Below are 24,821 nucleotides of genomic sequence, written 5' to 3' on the forward strand. Positions count from 1 at the left end.
CCCCTGGGCTAGGGTTTAAATTTCATTGACTTTTTTTTAAAGACACTTGAATCTAATTTAAACTTTCCAGTAATCACACTTAATTTTTGTATGCTATTTAGAACTGCTTGAAAGAATTTTTGATTTAAAATGCCCCATACTGATTTTTGACAGATGCAGCATATATTTTAAAATATGCCTCTTTCATAATATGAATTCTATAAGCATAATTGGAATAGGAAATACATGTTATCTTGAAAGAAGTGTTTTAAAACAATGCTGAAGCGGATTGCATAAATAAATTGTTAATGAAATTGAAGTAACATTGGTCTTTGTCTTAATGTAGTGGACAGTATAAGGCAAGAGGTTTGTGTTCTTACACAGTTTATGCTTATCCAAAGAGTTTTCACTCTGGAAAATTTAAAAATAAACTGATCAACTCATTTGTCAGATACCACCAGCGCCACCGAGGCCTGACTTTGATGCTTCAAGAGAAAAATTGCAGAAGCTTGGTGAAGGAGAAGGATCCATGACTAAGGAAGAATTTACTAAGATGAAGCAAGAATTAGAAGCGTATGTACATAGTTTTTTATATTTACAACTCCAGATCTTTCTAGAAGTTTCAGGCACATTGACATATTTGCCTATGACTGCTGAATATCTTGCCTGCATTAAAATAATGGAAGATTTGACATTGAAATTTGAAAACTACCTAAAATGGAGTGAGAAAATTACTTCCTTCTAAAAGATCAGTGTCCTATTTTGTATATGACAGGAAAAATGAAATGTATATGTGTTTTTAATTTCTACATACCTGAAAATACATGATTATGACAGTCATTTTAAGGTAGTTAAGCTAATTTAGTAGCACTTGTTTTGCTTGCTTGATGCATCTTTTAAAGGCATCTTTGTATTTCAGTTTAACTCTGCCTTTCCCAGCTTGCTTGTTTTCCCAGGTACGTGGACTTCTTCTTACAGAATGCCTGTCAGTCTAACCTTTTCTGAGAATTCTAGAAGTTCTGCTCTGATAGGCAACCATTGAGCTAGATTAATGCTAGTTGTATTGTGCCATTTCTTTCATTGATTCTGCTTTTGACTTCTTTCACTGTTAAGTACTTCATTTATGAAGGTAATTTAGGGGCTATTAAACCAGCTTCCAGCATTGTCAGAATAAGGAAGAAAATGATATTTGGTCATTAATCTGACCTGGTATCTCTTATAGGAGAGAGTTGTGGGGGTCCTGGAAAAAGGAAAAATGACAGAAATTACTTCATTCTGCTGAGTAATGCCTTCGGTCAGTAAAGGAACAATAGTTGGATATTCTGAATGTTTACTCTCAGCTATTAGGGAATAGTGAGAATTTAAGAGAAGGAAACTCCTTTACTTCCCCTACAAAATGGGTGTCAAACTTGCCATGTGACGTGTCATGACGTACCGTGACCATTGCTGGCACTGGGGTTGGCGCGGTTTCTGCATGATGCAACTGGCCCATGGGCCAGCAGTTTGACACCCCTGCCCTACAAAGAACTGGTGGTCTTTCTATTAGCCTGTTTGAAATTCCTCTTTAGTTTAATTTTAATTTTTTTCTTTTAATTAAATGCAACTAACCACCATTTTGTTGAAATCTATTGTTTTTCATGCAGAAACACTTTTACAAAATAATATCACTTTTCATATTTAGGGAATACTTGGCAATCTTCAAAAAGACAGTAGCTATGCATGAAGTCTTCTTATGCCGTGTAGCTGCTCATCCCATTTTGAGGAAGGATTTAAATTTCCATGTCTTCTTGGAATACAATCAGGATGTGAGTACTGGAATACATCATAAAAACCATCTGCGCTTATTCAGAAAACAATATATTCATAATATTGAAAAATTGTAGAGTACTGCATTCATTTTAGAATTAGGTGCTTTTTGTTAAGTAAAATTCAATATAAGGTATATAAATAAATTCTTCCTTTTAAAATATGTGAACACATTGGTTAAAATTAGCGTCCAAAAACAAGTCTTCATAAAGAAAGAACAGCATGATCTCTGCAGTAAGACCTCTTGTCCCATTCAATAATTTTTTTGGGGAAAAAAAGGATATGCCAGTTCTAAAAATGATTGGGTATGTTCCTTACAGAGATCAAACTTTGATAAGAATAATAAGAACCATTCTCTTAGGAATCTGAGAGGTTAAAATGCAAAAGATGAAATGAGATAAAACATTGACAGCTTTTCCAGTAAAGGATAGCAAGGAGGAAGTAGAGGAATTGCTAACAGTGAAATTGGAAGGGTGTAGTATTCATTTGTGTTTTCATATTAATGCAAAGTTAATGTGAGCCAAAATGGTTTCTCAGATAGGGAGAACTGGTAATAAAACAGCAAGTGAAAGTTGGCATAAATATGGGATATTGTTAGGGAGGGGAATTTCTAACTTTGTATTTTCCAGATAAAAAGATTTTGAGTTATAATTGTGCGGAAATGACAAAACAGAAAATGTCTCTTTGGGTGATAATGAAGAAATCGAAATGCAGTTGATCTTCCATTATTTGGGATTCCATAAAATAAAATGAAAATAAATCATAAAACCCCAAAACCAGTACTTTAGTTGTGAACATGCACAGAGTGCATGTCCCCAGTTGAAAATCAGTATTCATTGATTCAGTGTTTTGGCAACTTTATAGAATACCATGAATAATGAGATATGACTAGATCGGTTGTACTACACTTCTCTCTAATACCTACTGAGAAATCACATTTGAAATGAACATTTCTGTTGAACTCATTTCAAGGGATGTATTAATGAACATTTACAGAAATCCAGTAGCCAAATGATAGAACTGGAGCAGTTTTATATGCATATGTATTCTAAAGCAAGACTTGTTAGCAGTTTAACATATGCATAATCAAGAGAATGTTAATAACATCTTTATTTCTCAAATTCTAGAACTGGGGATCATCAACTAACATTGATTAGCAATAAATTCAGGCTAAAGTGCTGCTTCACTAATGTATATTCAAAATTTGAGAATTGATATTGAATTTGGTGATGGCTACTAGTTTCTAAAAATAGGATTACATAGATTAATAATTGCTAGTTGATGTAATTATATAATTATATAAGAGGTATGCTATTTCTGTTTATCAGTTGTTGGTACACAGTCATAGTAGAATGCGGTTGTCTTTGTACTCTATTGAGATTTCCAGAAGTATGTTTTTAGTCATGGAGTAAAATGATCAACCTTCCATGATTGCTACAGAAATCTAGGAATCCACAAATAGGTGATTGGATGCTTATTTTGGAGAAAGCTACACTAGATAGACCATAGTTTATAGTAATGCATTTTAAAAAGTACAATGTTTTACATAATACATATTTTTCATTGAAATATGTCAGCTATCTAGAAGAATACATGCTTTCTAAAAAGTCAAAATGAAATTCAAATATACAACTATCTCTAAAGTATTGCATCTAATAAATAAGAAAGTAAACACATCAAAATCCACAGTAACTGGGTAGTGAATGAAATTTTACTGTGCAAAGGTAGAAATGAAAATGATACAACATTCTAGTTTATCTTTAGTGAAAACTGGTTTCATTTTATATCTGCAGCTTTCAAGTAATAACAAAAATATCCCTGAATTGAAAAAAGTAAACTTACAGTATGCATTTCTCTATTTCAGTTGAGTGTTCGGGGGAAAAATAAGAAAGAGAAGCTTGAAGACTTTTTTAAAAACATGGTTAAGTCTGCTGATGGTGTCATTGTTTCAGGAGTAAAGGTGATCTTTAAGCAATTTTAAAGCCATTTCTGAGTATTGTTCAAAGATATGAATTTAAATAATTTGCAAGAGGAATATATCTCAAGTAATTTACAGACAACTTGTATACAAAGAGTAGCTCTTTCCAACACACCATTGGTTTGCAATATATCTAGTGTTCGAAATTTCTGGGGGACCTTGGGTGAGGAACCCTCTGGTAGCACTGGATCTTTTTAGCTTTCCTGAATGAATTGAAACTTGCTCTCTCTGTCCTTCTGGATATAGAAATTTCAGGATGATTCTGTTCATTCCCTTGGACTGCTGCAGAGATGAGGCGTATATTTTTCCATATGAGATCAATCCATCTAATCTTGAAATGCTTGCCAAAGTAATAATTTCAGAATTTTCTCATTTTATATCTGCAGCTTAAATTATATGGGCTAAATGGCATTCTCAGTCTAACGATCTCCAACTTTGACAGGTCATTGGAAATACTTAGAATTTTAAAAATTTATTATGGGCAATCTGTCCCAAGTGGTATGTTCAGTCACAAAGTTGTTGTTGTTGTTAGCTGCGAAGTCGTGTCCGACTCATCGCGACCCTGTGGACAACGTTGCTCCAGGTCTTCCTGTCCTCAACCATCTTCTGGAGTACACTGCTTCAGTGACTCCATCCAGCCACCTCATCCTCTGTCGTCCCCTTCTTCTATTGCCCTCAGTCTTTCCCAGCATTAGGCTCTTCTCCAGTGAGTCCTTCCTTCTCATTAGGTGTCCAAAGTATTTGAGTTTTAGCTTCAGGATCTGGCCTTCTAAAGAGCAGTCAGGGTTGATCTCCTCTAGGACTGACCGGTTTGATCGCCTTGCAGTCCAAGGGACTCGCAGGAGTCTTCTCCAGCACCATAGTTCAAAGGCCTCAATTCTTTGGCGCTCAGCCTTTTTTATGGTCCAGCTTTCACTGCCATACATTGCAACTGGGAAGACCATAGCCTTGACTTTTGTTGACAGGGTGATGTCTCTGCTTTTTAGTGTGCTGTCTAGATTTGCAATTGCTTTCCTCCCCAGGAGCAAGCGTCTTTTAATTTCTTGGCTACAGTCCCCATCTGCAGTGATCTTGGAGCCCAGGAAAATAAAATCTGTCACTACCTCCATTTCTTCCCCATCTATTTGCCAGGAATTGAGGGGGCCGGATGCCATGATCTTGGTTTTCTTAATGTTAAGTTTCAACCCAAGTCACAAAGTACTAATACATTAAAAACAGTTCTCCAACCTTCCAAATTACTGCGTGCACATGCACGCAAACAGGGCCACAGCCACTGGCACAGTACTACCAGCCATGTTCACGCATGTGCTAGCGCCATGTGCATGCGCAAACGGCCATGTACCCTGTGGCGGCTAGCGCCCATTCACACATGCGCAAACGGGCCACGCACACACCCCCAGTGCTAGTGGGCTGTTCATGCATGCGCAAACTGCGCACATGCACTAGCGTCCACGTTTGCACCCTTGCACGTATGCAAACGGGCACAGGCACGAGTGGGAGGAATGCGCGCCCACACGTGCACACCCTGGCCAGCCATTTCCATGGCCCACTGGCCAAGAGCCCACAGCCTGGTACCAGGCTGCAGCCCATAGGTTGGGGACCCCTGCATTAAAAGTTGCTCTCCACCATTTCCTCTAACCTTCTGTGCAAGTAGGAACATTTCCAAACATTGTCATTCAGAAGTATTCTACTTATACCATATAATTGGTGCATGATTCCTATAAGACAAAATGGATTCTTGCTCTCAAAGTTTTTAGATGTAAAACTGGGAGAAGCAAAGAAAAGAATAAATATTTTCATATTTATATAATTACAAATCACTTTCCTTTCTATACTTACATATTACATAGCTTGGTGGATTAAAATATTTTTTTCTGCTTTTCCCAACTTGGTGTCCTTCAGATGGGCTGAAAATTTGCAGCTGTCAATGGTTATGTTAGAGAACGTTTTTGAACTCTACAATCCCATTTCACCAGAATTGTTGTGTCTGGTGTTATTTTATTTGAGCTTTAGTGACATAGAAATACTTTAAATATCAGTATATTAAAATGCTACTCTGGGCATTTTTTTGAGTGGTAAAATTGGGAATTTAACAAGCATCATTGTAATTATGGATATGTAACTGCTGTTTCTACAGTTGATCTTTTTTATCTTGAAGGCAGTTACATTTTAACTTGTTCAATAAAAGTAAATCGCTTCTCTTCAAATTATTCTGCTTACTTTTGATTTATCTTGGCATGCAGGATGTAGATGATTTTTTTGAACATGAAAGAACATTCCTTGTAGAATACCATAACCGTGTCAAGGATTCCTCTCTCAAGTCTGATAAAATGACAAGATCCCACAAAAGTAAGTTTCCTGCTGATGCCTAGAAAGTATTTTGGGGGCATTAGGATAAGTATCATTAAGTTCTAAAATATTGTTTGTAGATTCCATTTTATGTGATAAAAATGTTTGATTAGGACTAAGATCAAATACGGAAGAGACAAATTGTATTTTATTCTTTTTTAACTGTGTTTGCAGACTTTTCTGATGTTAACCAAATATTGCCTGAACTTTTGTTTATATATTCCAAATAAGTTTTGAGATTTAAGAGAGGAGTGACTTTAAAGAAGATGGGATGCCTGGGAATATGAATCAAATGGCTGCTCTTAAAATTGTGGGTGTACTTCATACACAAATGTAATTAACATAGAAAATCAATATAAAATAAATTTAATGCCACATCTTTTTTCTTTTTCAGATGTTGCAGATGACTACAATAGAATTGGTTCTTCATTATATGCATTGGGAACACAGGACTCCACAGATATATGCAAGTAAGTCTCTCTTAAAAGATACATAACTTACAGAAATTATAGCACATAATTTTGAATATTTTTAAATTGATGTGCATACCATGTGGTAATTTCAGCTATTTTTCTCTCAACTTTGCACTTGGCTTTATGAAAATCCCTGCCATAGTTCTGAACAGATTTTGTAAGTAGATCTTACATTTGGAGAATGTTACTTTATAAAATGCTACTTCTGTACATTAAATAATTTATGTAGTTTCCTACATATGTGATAGGTATAGGGCTAAGTTGTAAAGTCTTATACAATAAACAAAATTAAGATGTTTATTAAGAGTAATATACTATTTTTTAAAGTTTTATTGATTTTCTAATTTTACATTTAAATACTTAAAAAGCAATGTGGCGGCTGACAATGACAATTCAATAACATACAAGTATCTTTAGTACAAGTCTCAAACTACTACATTAAATATTTCCTCTCTTTTCCCCTTAGTATTTACTGTCTCATGTTTAATACATTTCTTATTATATCAATTAAATAAAAATAACTTTCTTACTTTTATCAATAATTTTTAGTTTACATATATCCTGGTTATTTTAACATTCAACCTTTATAGACAATCAATGTCCTAATTAGTTTTTCCTGATTTTTAGTTTCCCATTAATATTTAAATTTAACATTTAATATTTATAATTTCCAAGTTTTAAATAACCCCAGTTCCCTTTATCACAATTCATCACAAAATCTAATGTTCAGGATACACATCTTATCTATTTGAATATATTCTATTTCTCACCACCTTACATCAACTAATTAATAATATTTTCTTATTTTCTGTTAACTTCCAAATGCCTTAAATTTAATAACCAAAATTTCTCTTTTCAACATTAAATACTTCCTCTTTTTCTCTTGATGTCTACTATCTTATATTTCAGCTAGTAGTTTTTAGTATAACAGCTAAGTAAAAACATATATATCTTAATTACTTTTACATTCAACCTTTATAAGCAAATCAATATTCAAATTTAACTTTTAATATTTATACTTCCAAGTTTTAAATGACCAAAGTTTTCTTTTTCTCAGCTCATAACAAAATCTAGTATTCAAAGTACTTGCCTATTTGAGTATGTTCTATTTTAATTCTCACTGATAAGTCAAAACCCCAATTTTCTTCAGCCTTATTCTAGCTTTCTTTCTTTGCCAACTTGCCTTCCATGTCTGTGCTTTTAAGTCATTGAATAGATCTCCCTGTATTATTATATATATTGTTTGAGCCTAATGCCTCCTTAAGTAACACCAGCTGCCTGCAATTAGTGCAGGTTCGCATCCCACCAGGCTCAAGGTTGACTCAGCCTTCCATCCTTCCGAGGTAGGTAAAATGAGGACCCAGGTTGTTGGGGGCAATAAGCTGACTTTGTAATAATGCCGCTTGAGATGGGGCCGAAAGCCCTAATAAGCAGGCATATACATAGAATGAAGGCTATTGCTAAGCACATTGATTTGTGCTTTAAATTGTAAGCCGCCCTGAGTCTTCGGAGAAGGGCGGGATATAAATGGGATTTTAAAAAAAGTAGAAAAGGCCATCCAGTCACCATTTTTTTGGAAGGACTAGGAAATAGTCTCTCTATTTTTCCCTCTCGACATAATTGTCCTGAAATGTTTTATCTTCCCTTCAGTCTGTTCTTCTTCTTGATCCTCAAGTTTCTTCTGGTTTACCGTATTTTCTGGCGTATAAGACGACTTTTTAACCCATGAAAATCTTCTCAAAAGTCAGGGGTCATCTTATACGCCGGGTGCTGAAACTTTAGGGACAGGGCTGGCTGGAAAACCTGGAGCAGATCTCCCATTTGGTCTGTGCAGGGAAAGCGGGACCAATTGGAGAAGAAGCTGCAGTCTGTGATTTTTTACAGGCTGGGGTCTGGGCGTCTTTCCTTCTAAAGTTGAAGAGCAGCTGCAGTCTATCCCAACTTGAAAGGCAGGTGGGGAATACAGCAGCCAGAGCAGCTGCTTAGCTCTAAGGACACATTTGACTCAGGAACTGGGCGGGCTGGCTGGAAAACCTGGAGCGGATCTCCCATTTGGTCTGCGCAGGGAAAGCTTTAGAGTGAATTAGGAAAAGTTTAATCCACTTGCACTGTTTTATGTTTACATGTTTGATGACAAACAGCCTTATGTTTATAAGTGACAGTTTTCCTACTAAGTACCTGCATGTCATAAGCATTTGAATTAAAATTACCATATTAAAATCAAATCTCATGTTTTTTAATTTTTATTTGGTGTGCGTTGGAAGAGGGGTAGTCTTATACGGCGAGTATAGCCCAAACCCTATAATTTAACAGGAAATGTGGGGGGTCGTCTTATACGCCCAGTCGTCTTATACGCCAGAAAATACGGTATATAGAAAGTCTTTTCTCTTTTCCATGTTGTCAGTCTCTTTTTTGGGTTTTCCATTAACTGTGTTTGTCGATCATTTGAATCTTCTATCATAGTATTTAATTGTTCCACTTCTATTATATTCTGTGTAGTTGATTCTTTAGTTGTAATTAAAGTTTGGGTTCGTATATCTAGGTTGACATCTTGTTCTTTTCTGTAGCTTATTTCATTAGCTATAAGAATAGTTTCATAAATTGCTTTCAACATAAAGAAAATCTGTTCCTGATCTTCATCCATGTTCTCTTAGTAAAGTGTTAAGTTAAAAGCTTTACAATCAGAGAATGAAAGTAATTTTGTCACTGAGTATAGAACACAGCTGGGCTTCTCACAGCTGATATCTGTCAAGGTTGCAAAAGTCTTACCTATAGTCTGGGCTTCAAGCCAAGTCTCTTTTAGACAATTAACAGGTTGTAATATCAGGTTTAGCCACAAGATGTTGCCCATGCCATCTAGGGGTTTTTTTTAAGTCCAAAGTTTTTATAATCCTTTTTCAAATTTTACTTCTTTTTTGTATGTACAAACCCAAATCTTCAATAAAAATAAGTCTTAATCCACAGATTTTAGGAAGATAAAGATCCAGTTAGAATCCGGTTATTTTTGCGACGTTTTAAACTCCCCTGGATAGTCAGTCACATATGTTTTTAGAGGATGGGATAGAATCTCCCTTTCCTCTCTCACAGGGGGGAAAATACTTTGGGCAGCTTATAAAGGTAGAAAAAATAGTTAGGATTGAAGAGACGTAGATCTTACCCAGTCTCATCCGCGGGGCTTTTTAGGTGCCTGGTGGTAAATTTGACTTCGGCTGTCTGCAGCCTAGTGACGGGCCATATTTCTATGGCTGGTCTTTCGTCCACCGGTTTGGAAGCCTGCACCAGATTGAGAGGAAGGGTTACCGCCCTCTCACGATCAAGTGGGGATTCCCTCCTTGCTGGTCGCCCTTATAGGGTGACTTTTAACCCTTTCCAAGGTCCCCCCCAGCGGTGTGAAATTGGACATGGAAGACGGAGCTCACCTTCTGAATATCCACGGCAGTTGCAGCAGCAAACCAGAAGTCCCAAGAGTAGTATACTATTATTTCCTTTTGTAAATTATTTTTGAAATAATAGGGACTGTTAATCAATTTAGATTAAATACCCTTTGTTGCCACTGAAAATGCTTGAAAGATGTCTCTGGATAATAAGCTCTTAGTTGGTTTTCTTCAGGTTAGGTTTCTGTGGATTCTACTCCACACAATCTGATTTAGCAACAGATTCTGTATTGTAGTCTTTCTCTGTTCTAGTTGTTTTGCTGTTTATGGTTTATAGGATATTTGAGAATTGAGAAATCCCAGTGTTCTGTGATCAGAATTATTTCTCAGTCCTTCATGTGTTAATAAATCTTTGCTTCCTGCTTGAAGCTGATTGCATCACAGCACTGCTTTCTTCTCCCATCTGCCAATTTGATCTTCATTTTTATTTCCTTAGACTAGAAAGTTTGCTTTCTCAGTTTTCAGTTCTGCTGTCTTCAGTCACCACCACTACTACTACAAGTAATTTATTAATTTTATATGCAGCTCAATTCCTAGTGACTCTGAATGGTTTACAAATTGTTAAGCACTTTAAAACAAAATAACAAAGCAAACACAGACGGTTTGTTAGGTAAAATAAAATGCACACCACAGGCCTGGACGAAGAGATAGGACTTCAGGGCTCCTCAAAACACCAGTTAGAGTAGGGGTTGCTTAAATATCAAACTTCATTCCTGAATGCTATAAAAGAATATAAAGATTCCAACATTTAAGCTTTTCTTTTTTTAAAAAATCTGTTCATCCAATTTATTGCTTTCTTTTCCAAGCTAAAATTGCAGTTGCGAACTTTTAGAACTGCTTGTAATCCTGACTAAACAGATAATAATGTGCCGTCTCATGTCTGTGTTGAACAGCTTGAGGAAGGAAAAAGCATGTGTGCAATAATCTTAATACAGTAAACTTAGCCAGGTGGTCCAGTGAGTTGTAAAGTTCCATTTTAAAAAAAACTAATTATTTAAAAATCTTACATAGCCTTGTATGATTTACACAGTTATCATCTTAGAGTCTGTTCTTCAGAAAGGTTTACAGAAATGAATCCTGCCCCCAATTAAAAGCTTTTGAGGAGCTCCAGAAAACGATAGTTAATGCTCATGAGGCAACAACCATAAGTCATCTGAAGATATTGAAAGAGCAGGCTGTGCTTACATTGTTTAATGTCAGTTTTCCTGATTCCATTCTAAAGAATACACTAAACATGAGTTGTGTGCATGGTTGGATGAAAACCACTGCTCTCTAGATGGCACATTGTTGCCCATTTAAAGTTTTGTCAAAGATGATCTGGATGTTCCAGCAGGCTTAGAGAGACCAGAGTCTTCAAATTATAAAGCACACTGGAAGACATTGGCTCATGGTGGTGTCTGCCTATTATTTAGAGATATATTAAAGAAAAATTGGAGGCAGATAAATAACGGTATCTGCCATCTTGAAGGTTTAGGAAAGGGATAACTGTTGTAAACAGTGCCCCTCCTGGCTGGTTTATGCGGCTCGGGAGGAGACACGAGGCTGGTTCCAGGCAGTAATAACTGCTTCCTTGAAGGAGGGTGTCTTCCCCGCCTCCCTGAAGGAGGCAGTGGTGAGACCCCTCCTCAAGAAGCATGCCCTGGACCCAGCTGTTTTAAATAACTATCGTCCGGTCTCCAACCTCCGCTTTCTGGTGAAGGTTGTTGAGAGTGTGGTGGCCCATCAGCTTCCTCTGTTCCTGGATGAAACTGATTATCTGGACCCGTACCAATCGGGTTTCAGGCCTGGGCACAGCATGGAGACGGCATTGGTCGCGCTGGTGAATGATCTCTGGCGGGCTCGGGACAGGGGTTGTTCCTCTGTCCTAGTCCTATTAGATCTCTCAGCGGCTTTTGATAACATCGACCATGGTATCCTACTGCGGCGTCTCAGGGGGTTGGGAGTGGGAGGCACTGTTTTGCGGTGGTTCTCCTATCTCCTGGGCCGCTCGCAGTCGGTGTTGACGGGAGGGCAGAGGTCCGCCCCGAGGCCTCTTGTTTGTGGAGTTTCTCAGGGGTCGGTTCTCTCGCCCCTCCTGTTCAACATCTATATGAAGCCGCTGGGCAAGATCATTCATGTTTTTGGGTTGGGGTATCATCAGCACGCTGATGATACCCAACTTTTTTTCTCCACCCCAAACCTGTTCTGAACCAGCCCTCTTCTAACAAACCCCTATTCAAAAGAAGAGACTGGAGAGCGTCCAAGGCTAAAAGGCTTCTGCCAAGATTTAATTACGCAGTTAACAAAAACACTAGAGCTTGTCTTCTCAAGCGGAAAAGTTGCTTTCAGCAACCAGCCCCTCCCCAAACACTCCTTTTATAGAGAGCTCAGGGCGTGGTCTCCCTGTGCCTCCTCCCGAGGAGTCTCACAGCCTTTCTTTGTTTGTTCCTGCTCGACTGCCTCCTGCGTCGGGCGTCCTTGAACAGGGCCAGCTGTGGGTCATCTTCCTCCGCACTCTCGGGCTCACGCAGCTGAGAAGAGGTCCCCGGCTGAGGACTCTGCAAAGCCTCCAAATCATCATCAGCCGGTTCGTTTCCCTCCTCCCCCACATCTGAGTCCTCCGATACATCGGAGCCGGCTGTCGGACCCACAGGCTGGCCCTGAGTCACAACAAAACCAACCCAGCGATGCCCTCGCCGTGATGTCCCGTTGCCTGGAAGCGGTCCGGGTCTGGATGGGGAGAAACAGGCTTCGTCTCAATCCTGCCAAGACTGAGTGGCTGTGCATACCGGCATCTCGGGTCAACCAGACTATTCCATCTCTAACGATGGGGGGTGAGGTGTTACCCCCCATTGATAGGGCTCGCAACTTGGGCGTCCTCCTGGATTCGCGGCTCACTTTTGAAGACCATATAGGAGCCGTGACCAGGGGGGCTTTTGCCCAGGTTCGCCTGGTGCGCCAGTTGCGACCCTACCTAGACCGAGATGCCCTACGCACAGTCACTCATGCGCTCGTGACCTCCCGTTTAGACTACTGCAACGCTCTCTACATGGGGCTGCCCCTGAGGACCACCCGGAGGCTTCAGCTGGTGCAGAATGCAGCCGCGCGAGTCGTGATGGGGGTCTCCCGATACTCCCATGTAACACCTCTACTCTGCGAGCTGCATTGGCTTCCGGTTGCCCTTCGGGTGAGATTCAAGGTGCTGGTGATGACCTATAAAGCCCTAAATGGCGAGGGTCCGGGATATTTGAGGGAACACCTGCTGCCAGCATAAAGCTCCCTTCGTCCAGTGCGCTCCCACAGGGAGGGTCTTCTCAGGGTGCCGCCGGTTAAAGATTGCTGGCGGGTAACACCCAGGGGTAGGGCCTTCTCAGTGGGTGCGCCTGCCCTGTGGAACCAGCTGCCTACGGAGCTTAGGACTGCCCCCGACCTCCGTTCATTCTGCCGGGACCTGAAGACCTGGCTCTTCGAGCTCTCTGGCCCAGGCTGAGAATTTTTTAATTTTAATTTTAACTGGTTTTTTTTTATTTTTCTCAGGGTTTTATTTAATCTTTTTTAATTTGTTTTAACATTTGTATTGATTTTCTTTTAAATGCCCTGTAAACCGCCCTGAGTCCTTCGGGAAAGGGCGGTATATAAATCTAAATAAATAAATTAAGGAAGTTACTTTGATAACTATTGAAAGCTAACATGATTCAGTGTAGTCTCTGTATATAGTTGATAATGTTGTTCACCAGGCAATTATTGACATGGAATGATATCCACCATAATAAAACAAAATGATGACCAGAAAACTATTTACTATATTTATCTTTCATTTACAGATTTTTCCTGAAAGTATCTGAATTGTTTGATAAAACAAGGGTATGTATTATGAAAGATTGCAAGATTTCAATTTGGTTAATTCATGGGTTCTTCAGATTTTGGTATTTTTCTCTGGTTTGAGGTCCTGTGACATTTTACTATTATTCAATGTTACTTATGCTTCCAAAATACCTCTTGTCCAAGCCCCTAAAAACATTAGTTAATTAACCAACACAGACTGTAACATCAGAAATAAAAACCTCAGTTTTCTACAAAGTACTACCTACTTTCAGTTTGATTAGAAGAACATCCATGGGATCACCACTCTCAGTATTTTGGGAAATAGCCTGTCCACTTTATCCTCACCGTGCATAATGTTATACAATCATGTCTCTTTTTATTCAACTATTTAGACTCTTCTAGATTAAAAAAACCCAAAAAGTAACAATCTTCCTGATAGGGAAGCTCCTTGCTCATATTATTTGCCACCTCTGAACCTTTTTTAGCGCTACTATATATTGATTGAATTGCAGTGACTAGGCATTTTAAGATGTAGACAATAGATTTTTGTAAATATCTGCTTTTAATAATAAAGTAGGACCGTGGTGGTGAACCTATGGCATGCTAAACCTTTTTGCTTTAGACCTCCGCCTCCGTGTGCAAAAAAAGAATATGTTCAATCAATCAATTTCAACTTCTTGCGGGGAAAAAAAGATCTTGCAAAGTTGGAATTGATTGATTGGACTTCTTAGTCCCACCCAGTCTGCTGTTACCACCGCAGCCATGCCCACCCAATGGGCCACGCCCACCCAGCACCCGATGATATATAAGTGGGTTTTGGGTTGCAGTTTGGGCACTCAGTCTCTAAAAGGTTCACCATCACTGAAGTAGGATGTAATTGGGACACTATAAATGGATGTGGTTTGTACTACCTAAAATATTATTTCTGATGTGCTTTTCTTTTTTAGAAAATAGAGGCCCGCGTATCTGCCGATGAGGATCTTAAACTCTCAGATCTTCTAAAATATTACCTAAGAGAATCACAAGCTGCAAAGGTGAACTGAATTTCTGGTTAGAAAAGTGTCTTGTACATTTGATGTTGTAATATAATAACAGCCTGAAAATATTCTGAAAGTAGAATTCAATGGAACTAATATTTTATATGTTTTAGCTAATGATCTAAAATGAATATGCACACAATATAACTTTCCTTTATATAAAATATAGCACTTTCTTTGCTGGAATCAGTCAAATGTATTGCTAAAATAGTGTTTAGATGCTTCCATTCACTGGTTTGTACTAAGCCATATTTGTTAAAAACTCAGATGGTCCCTTCAGTTTGGAGGGTGTGAGGATGGGGAAATGAAACAAGCATAATGGAAACAGAATCATTTTTGTGCTATAGTTACTTATTTTTAAAAAGGACAGGATGATTGATTCTTTCAGTTACTTGTTTTCTGATAGTTCCTCTTAAATGAGCTTTCATTTTCATGATAGATAAAAGCTATTTAGTTGTGTAAAATTGCGTATCTTAATAATAGAATAAAAATACTATTTGGAATAACACTGGATCATCCTTTAAAGTATTCTTTCCAAAGTTAATACACACAACTGGATTTTATTCCTTTTTTATTTATTACAGGACCTTCTGTATAGGAGATCAAGGTCATTAGTGGATTATGAAAATGCTAACAAGGCACTGGACAAAGCAAGAGCAAAAAACAAAGATGTACTGCAAGCTGAAAATACTCAGCAGCTTTGCTGTCATAAATTTGAAAAAATATCTGAATCAGCAAAACAAGGTACTGAAATAGTCTTGGAAGTTGTCAAATTTTACAATGCATTAATTTCCAGAATTAAGTCCTATGGCACCGTAAGGCTAATTAGTTAACTAGGGTGTAATTATTCTGGACTACAGTACACTCCATCAGATTTTTCACTCTTCTGAAATAGAAGAATATACAGGTAGTCGTTGACATATGGTCATAATTGAGCCTGACAGTTACTGTTCTAAATCAGGATGGTTGTAAAGTGGGCCATCATGGGACTGAGCCAATTTTATAACCTTTTTTTGTGGTTATTATTAAGCGAATGTGGCAGTTGGTCATATAGCAAATAACAGTGGTTGTTAAGTGAACCCATTGGTTAAGTGAACTGAAGGTTAAATATCAATTTCTGGCAAAAACATAAATGTAGTACGGAATACTGCAAATGCCTGTAAATGTGGACTGGTTGCCAAGGATGAAAGTGCAGTCATGTGACTGCACTAGGGGCATTGGAACTTCAGTTCTAAATAGTTTTTTTGGGTGGGTCTGCCATGACTTTGAATGGTCACTAAATGACCAATTTTAAGTCGAAGACTGTGTATTTACATTTTGAGGGGTAAATTTCTAAAGATTCAGAGGAAACAAAATGCAGACCATACAGACAGTGGTAAGGAATGATAATGAAATACGTCTTTGTGTTATTGCACTTGATTTACTTCTAGTATTCTTGACATTTCTCTTTACTCCCAGCTCCCCTGCCATCCAGTACTTCTGTAGGTACTAACAGCATATCATGAAATGGACTGAAATCCACAAAGCTTATACTTCGTTAAACTTTAAGATGCTATAAGATATGGAGATTGTTGTTTTTTTAAAAAAAATAGGGACTTAATTCCTGAAAAAAATATTGTTCATTAGTTCCTATTTATTCCTATAAGAAAATGCTTTTATATAGACTACAGTTGTTAAATTGTCCTTGTAAGTCATAAATTGTAATGCTGATTGATAGGTTTAACAAAATTAAGGCTCTTAGAATGGTAAGGAAATCAATTTAGCTTCACTGAATGTTCAACCCCATTATTTGCCAATAACTCACCCTGTTAATATCTGAAATCCTCAGTAGGATAAAAGACTGGTAGGCAATTGTAGCTAGAAAATCTAAACAAGTTAATAAAAAAGTAAGTTTTTATCCTAGAGTATCTAAATATGAAGATTATGGATTCTAAAACTGTTAGAAAAATTTTATCTGTTACACAAAACAGTGATGACTGTTGATGATTATATAAATCACTTGGCTAGATTTAATGCTATTAGATCTAATATTGTTGGACTTGATATATCAGGCTTATAAAATAGCTGCTGGATTGAAGTTTGTGTTCTGGATCTAAGCAGAATTCTCTTAAATGTTACATTTTATAACTGAAATGTCAATCTTTTCATTTACCATAGAACTTATAGATTTTAAAACTAGAAGAGTTGCTGCATTCCGGAAGAATCTAGTAGAACTGGCAGAATTGGAACTGAAACATGCTAAGGTTATTGTTTTCTTGTTTCTTGTAAATTCCGTGCACTTTAGAAGCCCAAACAATACACAATATGTCCTAATTTAAAAATTGAGATGGCAATTAAATATGAGTGATACATAGATTGCAGCCTTTTTTAAGACAAAGGATGAACAATTTCAATTTGAATTAATATTTCAGGGTTACTTCTAATACAGAATATTTATTTCTGAATCAATTTTAAGATAATTGAAGCAGCAAGTGTCATTGAAATTAATGGAAGCTCTGGCATCAGTTACATCTGCATACATAATAAGTTTCAAGTTTGTATGCTTTTTCCATTTTTCAATTCACTAGCTAGAAATACCTTGGGCTGTTGCTTTCATAGCAGCAGCGAGGTACTTTGGATAGAAGTTTTAGTGAAAAGTAGTAAGAGATAAAGTTATGTCTCTATTTCATTTAGAGCAGGTTATTAGTTCATTATAATTTTTTTTCCAGAAATCCCTTTTGTAAATCCAAAAATAAGTCCTTGCCCAGTTCCTTTTTTATGTTTTTGTGATCTTTATTTTTGTGTCATGTCTTATAACCCTCAATTTCTTTTCCCAATATTTCTCCATTAAGTATCCTGTCTATCCATATATTCTTCCATATTTTTGTCTGCCACATATTTCATTTCATCTTTACAATCTTCTTAAACATGTTCAGGTAGATAATTGCTGTCAGATTGATTATAAATTTGTTTTCCAGTTCTTAAAAAATATTTTAAAATATCTCAAATGCCATATCTTTATTTCTCATTTCACAGATTTTACTTTTCTTTTTCCTGCCTGAAACTTTAATTCCCTGTAATATTCATGAAATTTCAGGTTTCATAACTCTTTTGTTTTCAACTTTCCACCAATGATCTGGTACTTTTCTGGTAGACTAAACAGGGTGCATTCCCATGGAAATGTTAAATTTTTCAAAAACCTTAGCAAAAGTCCTGATATTACAAATTTGTTTGGTCCCTTAATCCATTTAAAACTTTCTTAAATTCTTATCCAGACCTTTTGCCATCTGTTTTATATTTTTAATTTATTTAAGCTTGTAAATTTCAAGTTTTTAATATTTCTTTTCTTAAAACAATATTTGAAAATAGAGGGTCAGCTTTGATTGAACTAGCATATGAGGCTAATAAGTAATAAAAATAACTATACTCAGACTTCCCCAGCCTGAGTATTCTGCTGTGTGGGCTTTAATTATCACAATTCCTAAAATAACATGACAATTAATCTTTACATTGTAATTGATAAATTGAGTTATAAGTTTTGAATTTATGTTTTAGTATAAATTTTCATTGCTTTTAATGCCAGTTTGCAATATAGAAAATGAATATCAAATTGCTTCTACTTGCGCTTTAGCTGAACATCCTAGTGTTAGTAATGGGTAACTGTAAGAGCAGTTTATGAAAATCCAAAAGCTACTAAATCCCAGGACAATTTGTAGTGAAACTGGATTATATAAAATACTGTCTTTGCCAGTTCACCTATAATGATTAGCATCTTTAATAATATTATTAGTTTGAAATAGGAGGAAATCATAAATTAACAGTAACTGCTGTATTTTTTTCATTACTACAGGGCAATTTACAGCTGTTGCAGAGCTGTCTGGCAGTGCTTAATGGTGATACATAAACCAGAATCTGTCACTCTGTTAATAAGGGCTGCCTTCCACTGGAATTTACTACTTTTGTGTTAATATTTACAACTTGGTGGATTTGTTGGTAAAGGATACACAAACATGTTCCTTTTTTCCAAAAAAAATCATAAATGTATCAGAATAATTCGATTATATGAAGCAACAATATATTTACTACATACAAATATTCATTAATTTAATCACTGTACACTTTTATTGTCCAAGAAACCAAATGTTCTCTTTCTTTTAGAATTATGTTTTTGTTTAAAGCTACTGTTAAATAGTGCTGCCATTCTTATTTTACTACCTTTGTAATGTCTGAAGTTGATTCAAAACAAATGGTTTCAAAACGATTAAATATTGTCACTAGGTGTTTGGATAATGTAACTGTAAAGCATTGTATTGATTATTTCACATATTGTTATCAAGCATCTTAACTTTTTCAAATAACATTTCCTAGAAATTTTGGAGCAAACTTTATGTAATCTTTATAATGCAACCTCAGAAAAAAGCAAATGCATTAGTATATTTGCCTTAACTTGTAGACTAATCCCAATTACTGTAAAATAAACAGCGCAGTCATTGAATTTTTCTAAAATCTTAAGTCATTGTATTATTGTAATTGGTAAGCCTGGTGATCTGATAATTGTCTTCACTTTCTGCTCATATTTGTTTTTAAATAAATACTTGATTCCCTACTACTATATATACATTGAGACACATATTTAGTGCATGTATAGAGTGCAGATTTGGAAAAGGCAATTTGGGACCTTAACCCAGTCCCCTACTCAGAGCAGGAATCCAAATTAAAGTGTCCCACACAGATAGCTTATAGAATAGAAAATAGAATAGAATAGAAAATAGAACAGAATACAATAGAATAGAATAGACCTAGTCCAACCCCCTACTCAAGCAGGAGAACCTATACCATTTCAGACAAGTGACTCCCTAAGTGATTGTTGTTGTTAGTTGCGAAGTCGTGTCCGACCCATTGCGGCCCCATGGACAACGTTCCTCCAGGCCTTCCTGTCTTTTACCATCTTCTGGAGTCCATTTAAGCTCACACCTACTGCTTCAGTGACTCCATCCAGCCACCTCATTCTCTTTCGTCCCATTCTTCTCTTGCCCTCAACCTTTCCCAGCATTAGTCTCAGTAAGAGTAGAACAAAGTTTTCTGGTCTTTATATGTAGCCTTTATAATCCAGTAGGTTCCAGAATACAGGTCCAGTCCCAAAAGCAATATTTTATAACAAGCCTTTGTCTCAGGCATCCAAAAGTTTTCAGTCAGGCAAGGTTGTAACCCACAATGTTCAAATTGTTCACCCTCCCTGAAAACAGCTCAAAAAACTCTCCTACCCAGATGTAATGAAAAGTCAAATGTTTCTTTTTTTTCCCTATCAATATTTTATTCGAATTTTTTAACATAACATAAATCATTCAGTAATTTGTAAAACAGAATGTTGTCTGGGTAACATTTATAAGACAGTCCTTAACAATTAATTTCTATGATCTATATTCCATATGTTAATTTTATTTGATTTCCCCTTTCCCCAAAGTATCTTTCTTTGCAAAACATTAGATTAAGACAATTCTCATTTTAATTAACAACAGTTAAGTATATAGTTTCAATAATCCTATTTGTCATTTTAGTTGCCTTATCATAAATCCTGTTACCGTGTTTATTTCAGCTTATTTCTCCCCCCAAATTCTAGATATTCTTATAAGTGACAATCTTTTCAACACTTAAGTATATTTACATTGGGTTTCATTCTGTTTTTTCCATATAAAACCTCTCGTGCTTTTATATTTCTTAATAAGTAAAAAAATAAAAAGAGACAAGAGAGAAAAAAGAAAAAGGGAAACAAGAAAGACAAGAGCACTGAGATACAAAAAATAACATATAACTTAAAATATGTATCCCTCCTAATATAATATATATTTATTCCCTCAATTTCTTATTCTTTTTGACCATAGCTAAGAATGTATTTAATCTGTTTAAACTTTAAGCATTCTATTCAATAGTTCTAATCATCTAATCCTTTAACTCTCATTCAAAACACATTTTTATGCTTTTCTTGTCACATTTAAATAACTAAAACATTTGTTTTTGTTTAAATCATTTCAACTTTTTCCAGAAGAAAAAAAACATGTTAGTTAAGGAAAAAAGAAAAATAATCCCTCTAATGTATTTCAAAGTTTTTCCATTTCTTTAGCCATATTCAAACAAATGTTTCTTTTTAAAGTATTCTTTCTGATAACCATCTTTTTTCTGAATTTCCATTTTAGTCTTTTTTCTCTGGCCATTGCCTTTCTTAATATATTTTGCTGCATCATTTGTTTCCCTGTAAGGAATTTTTTCTCATTCTTTTCCTTATCTTCAAAATTGCTTACACGTGTTGAAATATTTCCCATTTGGATTAAATCATAATTTTTTATTTTATATGGTTCCATCTTCAAATCTCTATCCTCAGAATTATATTTAGTCATCTCTACTGTATTTTCCTGAGAAATTTCTTGGAGTGAAATTAGGTTAAAAATAAGTTGATTCATGCTCTCAAGGTTGTTCTGCATTTCCTTGTAGTTTAAAGTCATTGTCCTTTGAAATATTTGCCGCTTATATGTTTCCTTTTGTAAAGTAATCATTTTATACGGTTCCATCTTTAAGTCTCCATCCTCAGAATTTTGTTCAGTCATCTCTACTGTATTTTCCTGGGAAATTTCTTGGAGTGAAATTAAATTGGAAATAAGTTGATTCATGCTCTCAAAGTTATTCTGGATTTCTATGTAGTTTAAAATCATTGTCCTTTGAAATTGTTGTCGCTTATCATATGTTTCCTTTTGTAAAGTATTCATTGCTTCAGCTTTGTTATTCTCACTTTGTTTACACAGCTGCATTTTCTAAAAACTTTGAGGTTCAGAGAAAAAAAAATCCTCATCCACCAGCAGGTGTCAGCATTTGCTCATTTTTCATGTCTTTCTAGTCTTTTTTCTTTCTCTAGAGGGTAAGTTTCTCCGCTAACTAAAAGGGAGGGAGCAGAGTCCCCCTCCCACTTTCCTTCTTCAGAGATCTCTTATTTTGGGGACTTTCTTCAGGAAAATAGGTAGGATAGAGAAAATCAATATTCTTACCCGGATTCAAGTATGCTGTTTAAGATCTGCTTAGTTTAAAAGCTTATGGCTTCCATTGTTTCAGCTATGGCTGGACATGGAGTTAGCCAGCCTTTTCTTCCGTTGGTTTCTGGGAGGCTTCTCCTGGACTGTTCAGAGAGACTGCTGTCTCTCCTAAGTCTGGGATTTCCTTCCTTCATTCCACCCCTTCAGGGTGGGTTCTGGCCCCTTAGGGTCCCCAACAAAAAGAAATTTCAGCCGAAGGATTCGGCATTCCAAATCTTCCAACTGCTCCGCTGAAAAACAGGAACCGGAAGCCAAAAGTCAAATGTTTCTCTCCCACTAGCTCCTGAGATTAAAAGTCCAAGTTCAGTAAGTGTTTATAATGCAAAAAGGTCATGGTGATAAATATGCCAAAATATTTTCCTTTATTGCCAGCTGTTCTCCCTTAAGCTAGGAGTCACCAAGCAGCCAAGAAGCTAGGTATAGTGCTGTACTCAAATCCACCACTAGATGTCATTCAAAATGCATTTTCCACTCTTAAGACAAAGGATTGATTTCTTATATTTCACCTCAATTTTTCCCCCCAAAGAAAATCTTAACAATTATCTCAGTTCTCAAATTTATCAAAACTGTAGCTTTATGTTACTTCCACTTCAGTATTGTGTATATCTGTCCCCCATAGAAATTAAAATGCTGCTTATTCGGAAGTTTTAGCTTCTTGGGAGCCTTTCCCAGAAAATTCAGTTGTAAAATAGTAAAGAAAGGTTCAATAGTCTCACCCAGTTCCAAACATGCTGTTTACGATATGTTAATTGGTGCTTTTTCTTCTTCAGTTGTCAGCAGGTAATGGCTGGTCACAGGAATGTAGCCAGTCTTTCCCCTGCCAGTTTGGAGGGCTTTTTTAGGATCAAACAGAAAGACTCTCTGTGATCGAGGAGGCACCCCCTCTTTCATTGCCTCTTTGGGGCAACTTTAGGCCCTTTTTAGGGCCCCCAGCAGGGCAAAATCGGGTGTGGAAGGCAGACCCCTGCCTTCCTGTGTCAGTCTTGCTGCGATGCAAAACTGAAAGTCCTGAATAAGAGGAATTTTGCTTAGAAGTTTAGTAAGAGAAGGCAGAATTACTCAACTCCTATTTTGGTTCAATCTTCAACAGCATTATTGCCAGTAAGAAACTGAAGAGAATGATTGGGCTAAATATTAATAGAAACACAGTTCACCAAAAAACTTTGAAAGTTCTAAATAATATGAATAGGATAGTGAAGGAACTAATAGTCTGGCCAAATCTTTGTTGTATCTTTGAAAAATTGAAACAAGAGCTTATTCTCATCTCTTCATAAAGGAGAAAAGGAAAATTCATCCAACTTCAGAAGTACTATTACAAGACAAGTGAAAAAGAAGAGGATACGTGAATGAGATTAAAATTTTAAATAGATATTTCTATGTCTAGACTTTGAAGTCTATTGTGTATGTATCTTAGAATTAATGGTACTACTTGCTGCTAAACTTGTAGTTGTCATGCAAAATTCCCCATGCTGTATGATCTTTAAAAGTACTGAGGCTTAATAAAGCCAAGAAACATTGTTCATTTCCCATTGTGCACCAGAGGTTATCCATTAACTATAGGCGTGGAAGGCTGCAAGCACAGGCTTGCCTTGAAAACAAGAGCTTGACTTGGCTCCTTACACCCAGCATGTAGAATAGGGCTTTTAATCTTTTCAGAGACTGTACCACTTTTAGGACATAACAATATTCGAGTACCACCAGTGCTTTCCAAGGTGTCAAAAACTTAACTAAAAAAAAAGGGGGGGGGGTTTTGGGGGTTTTACTGGTTAGATTCATTTGCTGTTACAGAAATGGCTAGTTTATAATACGGAAAAGTAAAAAGTTGAGGTTCAATGTTAATGCTTCCTTCTACTGCAACAGAGGAAGTCAGAAGTCACTCCCTTTTCTTTTTCCCTTCTCCCCCTCTCTTCCCTTTTTTTCTCACCCTTAGCTCGCAAAAGCCCCCCCCCATTCACACTTTGCTCACAAAAGCCTCCGCTCGCTCTCGCTCGCTCTCACTCCCTCCGTCTCTTTCAAAGGCCTCGCTTGGTCTCTCACTGCCCATCGCTTCCAAAGGCCACTTTCTCTCACTGCCGTTGCTTTCAAAGGCCGCTTGCTCACTCACTTACTCCTCCGTGGCTCGGAAAGGCCCCTCTTGCTTGCTCCCTCCTCACTGCTTCGCTAACAAAAGCCTCTTCTATTCTCTTTCTCCATGTGTTTTTTCCCCTCTCCCGCCAAAACCTGCTCTTTTATAGCTTCTCCTCTCTCTCTCTGCCCTCCTCGTCTTTTTGTCTTCTGGATGTGCTGGAAGCTCCAATCAGCCTATAGGGCTTCTGCTGAGCCCTGCAGCTCCAGCTGATCTCCAGGCCTGTGCAGCTTTAGCTGGTTCCCTCACCCGTATCACCTGCCAGGTGCTAAAGTACCACCGGTTGAATAGTCCTATGTAGAACATTGTGACTAGCCAGCACCCTGCTATATCCAATTAAATAATCAGAAAAAAGTGGAAAATCCGGGAGTTGAAGTCCATAAATCTTTAAAATGCTGAGTTTGAGAAACACTGGTATAGTGTAATGTGTGGACCGCATCTTATGTGCTGTTGTATGTGTTATAGCATCTTAACTGGTAGAAGAATAAAGAGGCTAGAATATTCTGAAACATTAATATTTATTAAGGAAAAATGCATACAATTTAAAATTAAACTATGACTGAAATAGTAGCGAAAGAGTTAAAGAAATCCTACCAGCATCGATATCAAGAATCGTAGGTCTTAATGGGCAAACTCATATCAGGCGACGTAGAAAAAACTCCCTGGGTTCCTATCGTGAATCCAAAACTTCTTTTCCTTTTATAAATGGGAAGCTTCCCCTGCTCAGTCAGAGTCTGGTCCCATTCCTGATTTTAATAAAGGACAGCGTCTCTTC

General features: G+C 36.9%; 1 protein-coding gene across 1 annotated transcript in view; it reads left to right on the forward strand.

Annotated features, from left to right (window-relative positions):
* The window catches only part of SNX6 (sorting nexin 6), a 28,637-nt gene extending 9,303 nt beyond the window's left edge, over positions 1–19,334 (forward strand). The window contains exons 5-14 of the mRNA XM_081312698.1: positions 431–552; positions 1,661–1,784; positions 3,650–3,745; positions 6,007–6,112; positions 6,507–6,582; positions 13,823–13,862; positions 14,771–14,857; positions 15,445–15,604; positions 17,018–17,103; positions 18,690–19,334. Coding sequence (XP_081168824.1) covers positions 431–552; positions 1,661–1,784; positions 3,650–3,745; positions 6,007–6,112; positions 6,507–6,582; positions 13,823–13,862; positions 14,771–14,857; positions 15,445–15,604; positions 17,018–17,103; positions 18,690–18,743 — 951 coding nt within the window. The 3' untranslated portion in view covers positions 18,744–19,334. The remainder of the gene's footprint in view (positions 1–430; positions 553–1,660; positions 1,785–3,649; positions 3,746–6,006; positions 6,113–6,506; positions 6,583–13,822; positions 13,863–14,770; positions 14,858–15,444; positions 15,605–17,017; positions 17,104–18,689) is intronic.
* The last annotated feature ends 5,487 nt before the right edge of the window (positions 19,335–24,821 follow it).

This window comes from Vipera berus (assembly GCF_964194415.1).
Source record: "Vipera berus genome assembly, chromosome: 1".
NCBI lineage: Eukaryota > Metazoa > Chordata > Lepidosauria > Squamata > Viperidae > Vipera > Vipera berus.